At 36.3% G+C, this 14,216-nt stretch overlaps 1 protein-coding gene across 1 annotated transcript in view; it reads right to left on the reverse strand.

Annotated features, from left to right (window-relative positions):
• The window catches only part of DOK6 (docking protein 6), a 452,915-nt gene that overhangs the window by 141,231 nt on the left and 297,468 nt on the right, over positions 1-14,216 (reverse strand). Inside the window, exon 5 of the mRNA XM_077135258.1 lies at positions 13,430-13,619. Within this exon, the coding sequence (XP_076991373.1) occupies positions 13,430-13,619 (190 nt within the window). The remainder of the gene's footprint in view (positions 1-13,429; positions 13,620-14,216) is intronic.

The raw sequence follows: 14,216 nt of genomic DNA on the forward strand, positions 1-14,216 counted from the left end.
TTTGTAAATCTATGGGAAAAGGTTGCAAACAAAAATGTTGATGATGTTTGTTGCCTGGCAAGGTTCCACAGAGAAAGAAGATTTGGGGAATAACTGCACTTTTGTAAGCAAAACTGAAAGAAATTTGAAAAATTCAAAGCCTCGAAAAATTGAAAAAGATAACTAACTATACTGAGACATTAGAGATTAGGAGATAAAATTTAAAAAGTCTCTAAATGACAAAGGCAAATTTAAATAGCCTCAAGGAAAAAAGCAGAATGCGTGTGCACTCTCCATGTCTATTGCTAAAATCTCTTCACTGACTAAAGTGTGCCAAGATAAAAAGCAGCTGAAGGGTATGACACCCTGTATAATCTTTTAATTAGATAAAATGACTGAGGGCAAAGATGGATTAAGTTGTAAAAAACCTGACAAAGTCAAGGTTTTTTATATCAAGCACCTTTAATATCAAGAGAGACTATGAGAGAAGAAGAAACAAAACATTATAGCAAATCTGAGAACTCAGTCTCAAAATATCCTCACAAAAGATGAGTATTGCTATTGGTACATGTAATAGACTGGGACCAAATAGAGAAGCAACTAGTTAAATTCTGAGAAAGATGTAAGGAAAAAAAAATTAATCAATGCTTATTACTTCTTAAGACTTGATAATTCTTGATCATTTGATAACTCCCGATCTTAACATAACCTTCTCAAGGCATAATGTGGGCTGAGAAACTTGCAAAGCTCAAAGAACATTTTTCCACTACCTAATTAAATGCAGCCAAGGAGGATAATGGAAGTGGAAAATCCTCCCAGAGGACCAAGGATCACTGCTAATCCCTAGGGTAGAAACTCTCACTCTTCCTGGTAAGTAGCATTTCACAATGAAAAAGACTGATAACCTTTTGTCTGCTCCCAAGCTTTTCTTTTCTTGAATGGAAGTGTCTGTTGAAATGGGTTTCTTGTCTTTCTTAAAGCAGTCTTCACTGGGTGGAGGTGGGTAGGAGCAGAAAAAATATTTTTCTAATTCACTATAATGGGGCCAAGAGAAGTCATATCTGGAAGTGATGGAAGCACTATTGCACGTCACCCAGATTTTGGACTTCAGGTTTCATTGTTTATTGGATTGACTTCCTTAGGGAAGGATTGAGTGTGCTCTACAAGTGAGAAGAAGAGAGCAAAGGGATCTTTGGTGACTAGAAGAGCAGATTGTGGCGGAGACAGTAAAGGTTACCAAATATTTCATAGACTCCCTTGCATTAATCTGGCCCCTTGCAGGCAGGTGAGACCATGTGGCAATTTCTAGATGATGCATTGCTAATGCAAGTAACATGAATTGCCTCTCTGTCAAAGGATGTAAATTCCTACTGGAGAACTCTCCCACTCTCTTCCCCTGCTGTGGCAACTGAAGTAGTCCAGGGCTGAGCTGGCTAAGCCACTTAGGGTTCTGAGTCCACTGCCCTGGAGATTTGCCCAGATTGGCATCAGCCAGAGCTTGAGTGACAACAAACCTGTTTTGTTAAGCAATTGAGAATTAGGGTTGGTATTATTATCTTTTAAAATACCGATACCGAACATTGTGACTTAACCTATTTGCTAATGCATACCTTCCTGTGATTTCAATAGCTACTCTCTAAATCTCTTTTATTATAATTTCTACATTTAATTATAATCACTGTTGGATCTATCCGTCTATCCAAGCATGCTATGAGCTTATTAAAGGCAGGGATTATGTCTTACCCATCTCTATTGCTCTAGTTCTTATCACAGCGCTTGATGAGTGAAAGCCACCTAAGAATAAATGGGCTTTTTAATATCACAAAAGATTTAAATGGTAATGTCCAATTGAGTTTTAATTACATGGTGCACGTGATAGGAAAGCCTCTTGGATGATTTGAATCAAGGATGTATGGGGATGTTAAAAAATTATATGTCTATATAAAATGCTTCCTTTAATTCCAAAGTAGTAATGTTAAGACAAAGCTTTTACGAACTTAAGTGCCTTTCTTTTTGTGTCTAATCTGGTAAATATCTTGCTACTTGAATATGAGTATGAATTTTTTTTCCTCCTAGGATGAAACATTAATTAAATGACTTAGGAAATTGTTCTTATCAAAGGATGGAGGCTCTGCTCATAGTTTTTGCTCCATTAACTTTAAAGTTCAGCACATTTTGATTGAACCCACACATACTTTAATGCGAGTTGCTTTTTACTAATTGGTCTATAGGGATCACGATGACAGTTTCAGTTTTCTTTTTAGATTTTTTAAAATTCTCCTTCAAAAAGTCCTTAACTTTATTACTAGTCATTAAATCAAGGAATGATTGTTGGAATCAAGAGCATACAATCCATGGAGAGATACGCGAGGCTCTGGTTTGATCTCCCTGGATTGGTGGTCTCTCCCCCGAGACTGCTCCCAGCTGGCTTTGCGAGAACAACGGAAGCATTCATTTATTAATTCATGCATTTAGCAGATGCACATATTTTCACGTTTTAACATCTCTGAAATTTGAGCGTGTTTTTGACTATTTCTGGCATCTCGTATCTGATGGCAATCTTGGTTCAATGGGAGCTGCCAGGTGGTGGGGCAGTTGCTATCGTCTACATATACGTGGTCTTGCCAGCAATGCGCATGTTCTCGTCCCTTCCACAGACCGTCTGTGCAAGGATGGGACTTCACTTCTGGAGTTTAACTGCAGTTCTTCAGTGGAGAAAACTTTTATGACCATTTGAGAAAAGAACATGAGTCCTTGTTGTTTTTATGTTAGTGCAGTAAGCATTAGCATGAAACCTGAGGAGTAGGTGCCTCTGGTGAGAGAAGGAAATCCTGGAGGCGACAGCAGCACACTCTTTTATGGAGAAATGTGTGCCACGAGTGTCCCTGATGGCACAGAAGGTGATATTTTGTGAAAAAGAAAAACCAATGGCCCTGATAACTCTGAGCTGATTCAGAACAGTTGGGAACTGTGAGAAAATTTTACAAATTCCTTATCTAATTTCTTACTTCTTTTTCTTTTATATATACATAAAAGAACAATATGTTATTCTATGGTGATTCTGTCTTTCAACACATATAAAATAAAAATTTTAAATAATAAGACAACTTTGGATAATAGGATAATTGGTACCTTTCTCCCACAGTGATACATAAAATGATGGTGGATCTTAGAATTTTTGGTGTTTTAAATCTGACAGAATATTGTGTGCCTTTAGTGCATAGTTTATGCAAGGCTCTATTCTAGGTGCTTGGAATGAATCAGGGAACCAAAGTTTCCTCCCTTCATGATGCTTACAGGCTAAATGGCCCAGGTAGTCACAAAATAAGCAAATGAATAAACATACACAATATATCAAGTGTGTTAGGGAGAAAAACAAACAGTAAAAGGGAGGGGAGAAAGATTGAATGGCCAATCGGGAGTCTGTATTTTCACATGGTAAGTTTCAGAGGAACCTGAGAAGGCAGCTGCATAGAGGTGTCTGCCCCCTTCCCTCCCAGCCTTCGCTCCAGCCACTTTATATTTGCTATGGTCCTTCTTTCTCCATGCCTCCATAAACCATTTGGTCTACCTGGAATATCCCCTGATCACACCATGAGCACACGCGTTCACACACACACACACACACACACACACACACACACAGCCTCTGGGACGATTGTTTTGGCATCAACTCAGCCTTCCTGTGTGGCACTGCCTCTGCTCCTCTAGCTCCTGACTCACAGGCTGTAGGTGGGAGAGCATTTAGCACATTCCTGCAAAGCACTCTGCGTCCTGTGGGCTCCACCCTGGACTGTGCGTCCCATAAAGAGCAGTTATTTTCCCAACAGCTTGAGGGGTGTCTGCTCTCCAGATGGGCTAAAGGAATGAAGGAAGACAAGGGTGCGGGGAGCCCGAGGATGGCCAGAAGTGCCCTTCAGGTCCCCATTCTCTGCATCAAACACGTCGAGCAGAAGAAAATGAAATTCTAGGTCTCTCCGCTAGGCTTCTTCTCCTCCAATGACAAGACGGTTATGCTACTTTATGAGGCAGAAAAATAACAACGGAACCCTCAATATTATTTTGAACTGCCAGATATTTTCTTGGCTTAACAGTAAGGAAGAAGCTCCATTAAAGATGACATTGCAACAAAATGAGAAAACATGATAAATCACAACTAAAGTTGACAAAATGAGGACATAGTATTTTTATTTCGCTTTTTGTCTTAGGTGCCTCTGAATTTTAAATTAAAAAAAAGCATTAATGTCAAAAAATGTTCCTGTTTCCTTAAGTGAGGGTGGATTAATGGAACCTACTCCTAGCGTAAACCTTTCATAATTATTATTGACACTGTGTGAGACTGTGGCTACTTGTTGGTGTTTTTAGAATATTAGTTTGCCCGTCTCCCGCTCTTCCCCTTCTCTCCATTCCCTCTCCTCTTTTCCCTTCCCTCCCTCCCCTTTCCTTCCTTTCATTGTAATGAAATTGGATGCTGCCTTTCCTTCCTTCTCTCCTTTCTCCCTCACAATTCCTGCTCCAATTACTCCAAAATGTCAAACTTTCTCTGTGCATTCTTTCTAAAACATGTTAAATTTTATGTAAAGTGGATCACTTAAAAAGCCAGTCTCTAACAGAGAAGTAAAGAATTTATAACCCCAATTTAAATATTGAGCTATAGGGCTTTACATTTAAGTTTAATTCTAGGGTGTTTAATGGGGAAAACTTCCATAAATGATTTATTTTCCTTTTCTAAATTGATTTTTACATTTAAAATTTTACATATAATAAAATTCACATAGTGGCATATAGTTCGATTGGTTTGGACAAATGTGTAATTATATATCCACCACCACAAACAAGATAAAACACAATTCTATCATCCTGAGAAATTCCTTTGTGTTTCCTTCCATAGTCAATCTCTCTCCCTACTGCCAACCCCTGGCAATCCTCGATCTATTCTTAATTCCTAGAGTTTTGTCTTTTCCAGAAGGTTATATAAATCAAATGGTAGAGCATGTTGGCTTTTGGATACAGCTTCTTTCACACAGAATAATGCATTTGAGAAACACCCATTTCATTGCTGAGTAACATTCTTTTGTATGGATTTCCCACAGTTGGTTTCTCCATTCAACAGTCAAAGGAGGTTTGGGCTGTCCAGTTTGGAGTGATAATGAATAAACTGCTATAAACATTCATGTGCAGGTTTCTGTGTGGACATACGTTTTTATTTTTCTTGTGCAAATACCTAGGAGTGGAATTGATGGGCCATAAGGTAAGTGTATGTTTAAGATTATAAAAAACTGCCAAAATTCTTTCCAAAATGGTCATACCATTTCACATTCCTCCCAGTATTATACGAAGTTCCATTTACTCTGTATTCTTATTAGCACTTGGCATTGTCAGATAAAAAAAAAAGCTATTCTAATAAGTGCATGGTGATTTCTCATTGCGGTTTCAATTTGCGTATCTCTAATGACTGAGTTTATCATCTTTTAGTGTGAAAAGCAGTGAAAGAAAACCATGTATTTTCTTTGGTGAAGTATCCGCTCAAATCTTTCACCTGTTTTTTGAAAGCGTTTTTTTTTTTTTTTTGTCTTTTCTTATTGCTGAGTGTTGACTGTTGTTTTTATATCCTAGATACAAGAACTTTGTCAAATATGTCACTTGCAAACACCTTCTCCAGAGTGGTATCTTATCTTTGTATTCCCTTAAAAGTGTTTTCTCTAGAACCAAGGTTTTAGTTTTGATAAAGTTCAATTTATCTTGTTCATTATTCCCTTTCAGATCCTGCTTTGTCATATTTAAGAACTCTTTGCCTTTTCTTTACTTTTTTCTTTCTTCTTTTCTATGCATTAGGGAAGGGAGTCTGGCTGTATACATTCCTGACCACTAAAAGTTTACGGATAAATTGAGCCTACTTGTGTATGACAGCACAGAATCCTTAATCATATCACATTTAGCATTTGCTTCAATTCATCATCTTCCCATAAGAATCTTATTATAGTATTTAAATACTGTCTTACATTTCCAATTGTTAAAAATCTGTAATCCAAATTTCCCAGGCTTCTAAATAGAAGTAATAGTATCAAGGTTATTTAGAAAAATATTTTAAGCACTGACTTGGTTATATTAAGTAGTGTGCTGAATACAGGATTTTATGTTTTGAGCAATACTTTCATAAAAAAAGACTTGGGGCTCACTTGAATTTTGTCATGCGTGCATTTGAACTCATCTTGATATTTACTTACAATATTTATAAGGTTATATGAAGTGAAATGCCACATCAGCAGTTAAAAAAAATAGTTTCTCCTTTCTCAGAATAAAATTGCACATAATCATGAATCCTATGACCTCTTCTGCAAGCTTGGATAGGTTTTGTAATTTTTTGAGAAAATATGCCTGGCAAGTTGGTATATTTTAAATTTTAAAATGTGAAAAGTTAAAGAGTGTCATAGTAAAAAAGAAATTGCTCTGAGCTGGCATGAATTCATCTCCCATGTTGTGGTCTTCTGAAATTTCCCATGGAATCTTTCTGGTCCTCACACTTGGTGGGTGCTCCCTGAGGCTTATGGCATGTGGTTATAATTACAAGGATGAATGACCAGTTTTTCTCCAAAAAGATGATCTAGATTCATTCCTACTGTTCACTTTCATATTTTAGTGCTACGGTAAAATTTAATAATGCATTTGAACAAAGCCTGTCAGTGACAAAAAAGAGGGTATTTTGGCATACTCAATTCCACTAACTTCTAGTACACATAGTACTATAAACAAATGGCTTAAAATTGTTACCAAATAATATGCATTGTGCAAAAAACAAAAATCAGAAAACGTGGGTCTTGGGCTCGAGGATGGCCAGGCAGCCTGGCCCAGCTTCCCCCACTAATCTTCCCTCTAAAGTGTCCTCAATTTCAGCTCAGGGGCTGTGGGGGTTTGAAACTGTATGTACTCCAGAAAACACATGCTCAAAACCGAATCCATTCCTGCGGGTGTGGACCCACCGTAAGGAGGACCTTTTGATCAGGCTGCTTCAGTTAAGGTGTGGCCCACCTCAGTCAGGATGGGTGTTAGCCCTATACTGGAGTCCAATATAAATGGAATGAATACAGAGAGAAAGAGAGAGAGAGAAGAAAGTCATGGAAGTAGGAGCCAGAAACAATGAAACCAGAGGAGAAGGAAGAGAAGAGCAGATGCTGCCCTGTGCCAAGCCGTGTGGCAGGGAAGGCAGGATGGCAGGCAGCAGCCCCAGAGCACAAAGCGACCCATGTGAAAGCTTCACCTTGATGATGCCTTGATTTGGACATTTTCATGGCCTCAAAACTGAAAGCAAATAAATTCCTACTGTGTAAGCCAACCCATTTCACGCTATCTGCTTTAATCAGCCCAGGAAGCAAACAGGAGCCCCCTCCGTTTCTGATCTAGGGACACAACGTCCGATTTTATTTCTCTGGACCAAACATAGACAAACTCTCTGTCCTTAAAGAGAGTGAGATAGCGTGGAATTTACAAAACAGATGCTCCAAATAACAGTTAATATCCCCATCATAAAGGGCAAGGAAACTAAAAATTCATAGATGGGAAAAAATATACAAAAGCAGTGTACACAAGGACAAACCCCCAGTCTCATAGATAAAGAAAGAAATGAAAGAGAAAAGAAAATAAAAAAAGGAAAATAAATAACACAAAACCACATGAAGCATTAAATTCCTTTATCAAAATAGAAACATCTTAAATCTTCATTTTAATGCTCGTGTTTATGGGGGCAGGAAGGTCACTCTCTTTGTATCATGAGAGGACGTGTGAATGGATTTACTTTATTAATGGCAATTTGCTATATTGTGAAGAACATTTAAGATGTTTCCATCCTTTGACCCAGGGGTCCTTGTTTTAAAAGGCTCCACTAAGAAAACAATCAGCACTGATATCTTTACACAGATGTCCACTATGGCTTTTTCATATATTAGTTTATTTTGGAGACATCCTAATGTTTAATTACTAAGGGCACAGCCATATGTTGAGATACATAGCCATTTAAACGTGGATTTGAAAGGATTCAGGGATCTGTTCTCAATATAATATTAAGTGAAAAAAATAGGATAACTATCTTTATTTATATTTATTTAATATATTTCGAAGTACACCCAAATCTTAAAACCATTTTCTTCGAATGGGGAAATTGTGGATGATTTTAGCTTTTTTTTTTTCTGTGTTTTCCCTCAATTGCTTGCATTAACTTTTTAGTCAGACATTGTAAGATATTAAGGAGTTTTTACTTGAAACGATGGGAATGTTTTGGTGATGGGTGGTGGCGACAGAGCACAACATTGTGGATGTAAATGACCAGCACTGAAATATATAGCTGAACGTGCTTAAAAGGCAAAATGTCAGGTTGTATATATGGCGATAGAAAGAAAACTTTTTAAAAAGCCATCGACTTGCACTACAGAAACAGTGAACCCTCAGTTAAACCAAAGACTATAGTGAATAGGACAATTATAAAAATGTGCTATCAAAAAAAAAAATGTGCTATCATCAATTGTAACAAATTTTCCACACCAATGTAAGGCACCAATAATGGGGTGGTATATGGGAGTCTCGTCTTTTATGATTACTGTGTAAACCCACAACTTTCCTAATAAAAATTTTTAAAAAATTTCTCAATACTAAGGTAAAGCAGAGATCTACGATGCAAATTTAAAAAGTGCAAAACTAGCCTCATTTATGAAAAGAGATTTCTACTCTTACTGGATCTAGCTAGGAATAAATGTCCGATTATATCCTATCATTCAAGATGGCTTGTCCACAGAATACCTAAGTTTCTCACTTGTTCCTTGGCCCTTACCTTCCAGAAGACATGCTTTATCATAAAAATAATACATATTCATTGTCAAACCTTCAAATGGTGTGAAAGTACATAAAATAATTGTAAATTGTCCCCTCCTTTATTTCCCATTTTTTTTTTCACTTTAAAAACACTTATTGGGGCATAACTTGCATATAGTAATATTCAGCACTAATTAGTGAACATTTTCATGAGCTTTGACACATGTCAAGATGTTTCACAAAACAGTCAAGGTAGGGGCATTTTCACCCCAAAATCCTCAGTCCCGTCTCTCTCAGTCCCCCACCCCAGGCACTCACTGATTTGTTTCTGTCACTATAGATTAGTTTCACCAACTGTAGAATTTCCTATTAATGGGATCACACATTTTGCTTAGTATAACACTTATGAGATTCTTGCACACTGTTGAGTGTTATGGGTAGGTACTGTTCCACTGTGTACATACATCACAATTTGTCTATGTGCTACGTATGTAGGACATTTGGGTGATTCCAAATGTTTTACCGTTCTGAATAAAACTACTAAGAACATTCGGGTACACATATTTTATTGGTTTCTCTCTTTGTGTGTGTATGTGTGGGGAATTTAGAAGCAGAATTGCTGGGTCCTATGGTGGACACAAGACACTGTCAATTTTTCTCTAAAGAATTGTTCTCTAAAGAAAAACAATTAATTCTTGTTCACATATAAGAATCTTTATATGTGAATATAAAGATTATATTCACATCAGCCACGAGAAAGAGTTAGAGGTGCTCCATAGCCACTTCACATTATTTAATGTGTTTGTTGCTGATTTCTTCATAGGGGAAGGATGGACTAGTATTTCATGGTTTTGATTTGCATTTCCTGGTGATTAATGATGATGAGAACATCTTTTCTTTTGCACGTTGTTTATTAGTATATCTTTTATACAATGTTCAAAATTTTTGTGCGTATTTCATTAATGAATTATTTGTCCTCTTAATTTGCATTGTAAGAGTTCTTCATTTCTTCTGAATATGTCCTTTGTCAGGCATCTATTTTTTGAAGGTTTTCTTCATGTTTATAGCTTGTCTTTTCATTTTTTGAAGAATGGATATTTTTAACTTTGAAGAAACCCAATTTATCCATGTATGGATTGTGATTTTGATTTAGGAAATCATATTTCAAGGTTATGAATATTTTATCTTAGAATTTTTTTTTAATTTTAGTTTTTATCTCAGGTCTGCAATCCATTTATAATTCATTTTTGTGTATGGTGAGGTAAGAGTTGGTTATCATTATTCTTTGTAATGCATTATCTGGTTGTTCTAGCACCACTTGCCTGCTTTTCACATTAACTTGCCTCAGCTCCTTTTTTTCAAAAATAAATTTGTCATTTGTGTGGGTATCCATTTCTGAACTTATTCTTTTCCACTCTTTCTTAGGTCAATCCTTATGCAATACTACATTGTCCTGACTATTGTGGTTTTGTAGCAAGTCTTAAAATTAGGCAGTGGAAATCCTTCAACTGCATTCTTCTTTTCAAAATTGTTTTAGCTATTCTAGGTCCTTTGCAATTTTTATAAATTTTAGAGTCAATTCAATATTTACTTCAGAAAAGTAAGTTCAGGATTTTTGCCAGGATTGCACTAATCAATAAATTAATTTGGACAAGATTGTTAAGTTATCAATAGGGTGTCTTTCAATCTATGAACATGGTGTATATCTCTATTTATTTAGGGATTCTTTAATTTCTCAGCAATATTTCATAGTTTCAATGTCCAAATCTTGCACATATTTTGCTAAGTTCATCTATATATATTTCACATTTTGATGCCATTATGAATGATAGTTTCAAAAATCTTTTCCAATTATTCATCACTAGCATAAAAATTAAATTGCATTTTTTATATTGTCCTCATATTCTCCAATTTTTCTGAATCATTTAGTTCTAGTAGCTTTTTGTTATAGATTCCATTGGATTAACATCTGAGTTTAAGGAAGTTTGATTTTCACTGCTGTACATACTGATTTCCTCAAGGACAGTAATATTGGGGTTTCTGCATATTCCAAAGAATTAAGATAGAAAATTAGAGAGCTCTTGTATATCCTACTGACTGTGTCATGATAAAGATATCTACTGGTCCATATATGGCCCATAAAGTTATGCCCAAAAAAACAGTTAGTATAAAGGCAGTCATTGAGCATTTTGTCCTTTTTTGTTCTCCAAAATCTTGTTGCACGAGTCCCAATTTCACCTGGCCTCAAATTCCTGACTCATGACAGGTAAGATTGATTTCTATTTCTAGACTTAGGGTTTATAATTATCTCCTGAGCATTTGAATGCCGCTTTCTGAAAGGGTTTTACGTCTGGCTTTTATCTCTCCACATGTCCTGTGTCTGTAGCCCAGGATTTACCTGAGCAAATTCTCTAGAAAGAGAGTTCTTCAGACCTAAGTAGAAGCTTTAGTCAAAAACTAGAAACGAGATATGATTTCTGATAATGAGCAGATAATTGTAATTTGGTGCTGGGTGCTGCTTTACGTACACTAACTCACGTGGCCTCTAAAAAATATACCTAGGAAGGGGGGGTTATAATTTCCATATCCAAAGAAGAAAATTGAAACCCAGAGGCAAATGGCCTGAATGGACTATTAATAGGTGGCTGAGATGTGATCTTTTCCTAGCTCTTTCTGATTCCCAGGGCATGCAGTGGATTGAGTAGCAAGAAAATTTCTAGATTTTTAAATATTTGCTTTTTTTAAGACGTTATTCTGACAAAGAGTGAAACAAAGAAAAAAATCCCCTCTTAAATCAACAAAACACACCACAAACAAAAATCCTGGATACTGGACCTTATCTATTCTGATATATTTATATTTATAATGTTTTTTTTTAATTAATAGAAATCATCAAGTTGCTAGAAATTTATTTATATTTATAATGTTTTTTTAAATTAATAGAAATCAAGTTGCTAGAAACTTGTCAGGTAAACCAAGCTGCACATTAAGTAATCTGCTATTTTGGTTTAGAATATCAATTTAAAATCTCTGTTGAGTCAGTACATGCTCAGAAAGGCTTTGAAGAAACAAGAAATTAGCAAAGAACTAATGAGGACAGGTACGCATGGAGTAAAAATTCCGGATAACCACAATAAAAGGAGACTTAAGCTACTTATTATTTAAAATCCTATTGTGTTCTTTACACTGTCAGTGTAGAGAGTTACTGAAATGAGGGGCAGACAAGTTAGTTCAACTGTTCTACCTAAATCAAGGAAGATAAGGACCCCAAGATTGGGGTCATTGAGATGGTGCTGCTGAGTAACAGAAAACAAGCCAAACAGTCCATTCATGTGCACACACTGTTTAAGGTCAGTAAAAATGTTTCACCGATTTTAAGTCAGCAAAGCTCTAAGCTTATGATAACTTTTCATAGCCCTATAAATTTTTTTTCACAAATTGGGTAGATGTCTAAGAAACACTCATTCTCTTAAGAGAATTTTTATTTCATCATGCGATGTACAGTGCAATTACTGCCCTGTCGAAGTCCAAGCAGAGACAGAAACTGTGGCGTGAGCTCAATGCGACTCGGCCCTGTGGACAGCGGCTCTCCAGGGCATCGGTGCGCGCGAGGCTTTAACCTCCCTTGCACTCCTCCCAGCTCGGGTGTCTCTCTCTGCTCTCCTTAAAGTATTTAAAAGACACGTGACCTACCCTACATGGCTATTACTGGACTCTAACCTTGAATAAACCTTAAGACGTTTTGCATAAAGTAAGTTACAAACTATAAATTGGTATATCAAACAAATGAAAGCTCACTGCCATTACCTTTCCATCCCCAGATTCATTTTCAGGCTGTTGTGTCATGGCCCAGTGTGAGGAGTGGCACGTTTGTATATTCTTCCATAGAATCCCAAAACCTAAGGCTTATTTTGGGTGCATGCCAATAATGCCACAAAGTGGTTGTGGCATAAAGACATCAATTTGTTTGGTTGTAGCTCTTGTCTAAGCCATTATCTATGGATAATGATTGTGAAGCGTTCACTTCAGACATTTATGAATTCTCACTATGTGTTTGAATGTTTGTTTTGACGTACCCAAGTTTAAAATAGGAATTGCAGGTTTCATATCTTATAGATTTACCACAATTTCTTCAGTAATTCTGAATTAATATTTATATTTAACTAATATTATTAGCATAAAACTCTGGATAGAGGAACATTGTACTAACTTATGGCAAACTTAAAAAGCGATATTTAAACAATTTAGTATAAAACTCCTTTCAAAACTGCTTCTTTATAAAAAATCACAAGAATAATGCAAGCAAGAACATTTTGAATTTTATGAGAATCCTATTATGTGAAGACCTACCAAAATACATTTATTCTAATTATATTGGAATATATATTGCTTTATTAAAATCATTAGGAAACTACTTGGATGTCAGTTTAAGAGACTGACATTGTTTTGAAAGAGATAATAACACTGCTGCATAATCAACACAACTTTACCCAGGTTATCAGCAGGAATCTGAAAACAATGATACGTTTTTGCAACTTCCATCCTTTAAAAAAATAATAGGTATTCTGGGAAACAGTGCTCAAAGCCTTTCCCTCTAGAGCCAATCGCTTATATGTCTCTGCCCCTGGGCTCTGCACTTGGAGCTTACCTTCCTGACTCAAATGTGAACCACGTTGAGTCCCGACCATATCTCCTCAATGAGCTGAGGGGCCACATCACCAGTTTGACCTTGGCGTTGTGGATATCCCAGAGATAGATATTCTCGTGCGTAATCTGCATGGTGCATTCACCATAAATATCCAGATTTGGTGTAGGCATGAGATACACATTGAATCGTTCTGCAAAGAAACAAAGAATGGAGAGAATGCAGTGAAAAGAGGTATGGCTCTTTATGGCAGTGGTGCATTAATTTGTAATCAGACTTTAGAAAGCATCACTGTTTCCATTGATGACACCGATACATATTACAAAACACTACCCTCTTCTACTTTGTGTAGGAGGAGAGGAGTTACTTATCAAAGTATTATCCATGAATTCATGCACTCACTCATTTCATAAATTTTTATCCCATTCTCCATGGTGAGGATGCACTGGTCAAATTGTACAATGCAAAAATTAGGTCACTGCCCTAATGGTGCTTTTGCCTACTACTTTACACAGTCAACGTGAATATAGTATATACCAGTCCTGTGGACATTTATTTTATTTTTTTAAGCAAAAACAATCTCATTTTCTGTGACAGGAAGAATTTAATGCACACTAAGACTGACTTACTAGTTACTTAAGCATTGCATAAAAAAATAATAACGCAATTTCTATCTCAAAACAAATTGTATTCAAGGTCGAATTCAGCATTTGATAACTACCAATAACCATTATTGCCTTCTGTAAAACTAAAGGCATGGTTTTAAGTAAAATATAAAGCAAAACTTCTT

Source organism: Tamandua tetradactyla, chromosome 18, assembly GCF_023851605.1.
Source record: "Tamandua tetradactyla isolate mTamTet1 chromosome 18, mTamTet1.pri, whole genome shotgun sequence".
Classification (NCBI taxonomy): Eukaryota; Metazoa; Chordata; class Mammalia; order Pilosa; family Myrmecophagidae; genus Tamandua; species Tamandua tetradactyla.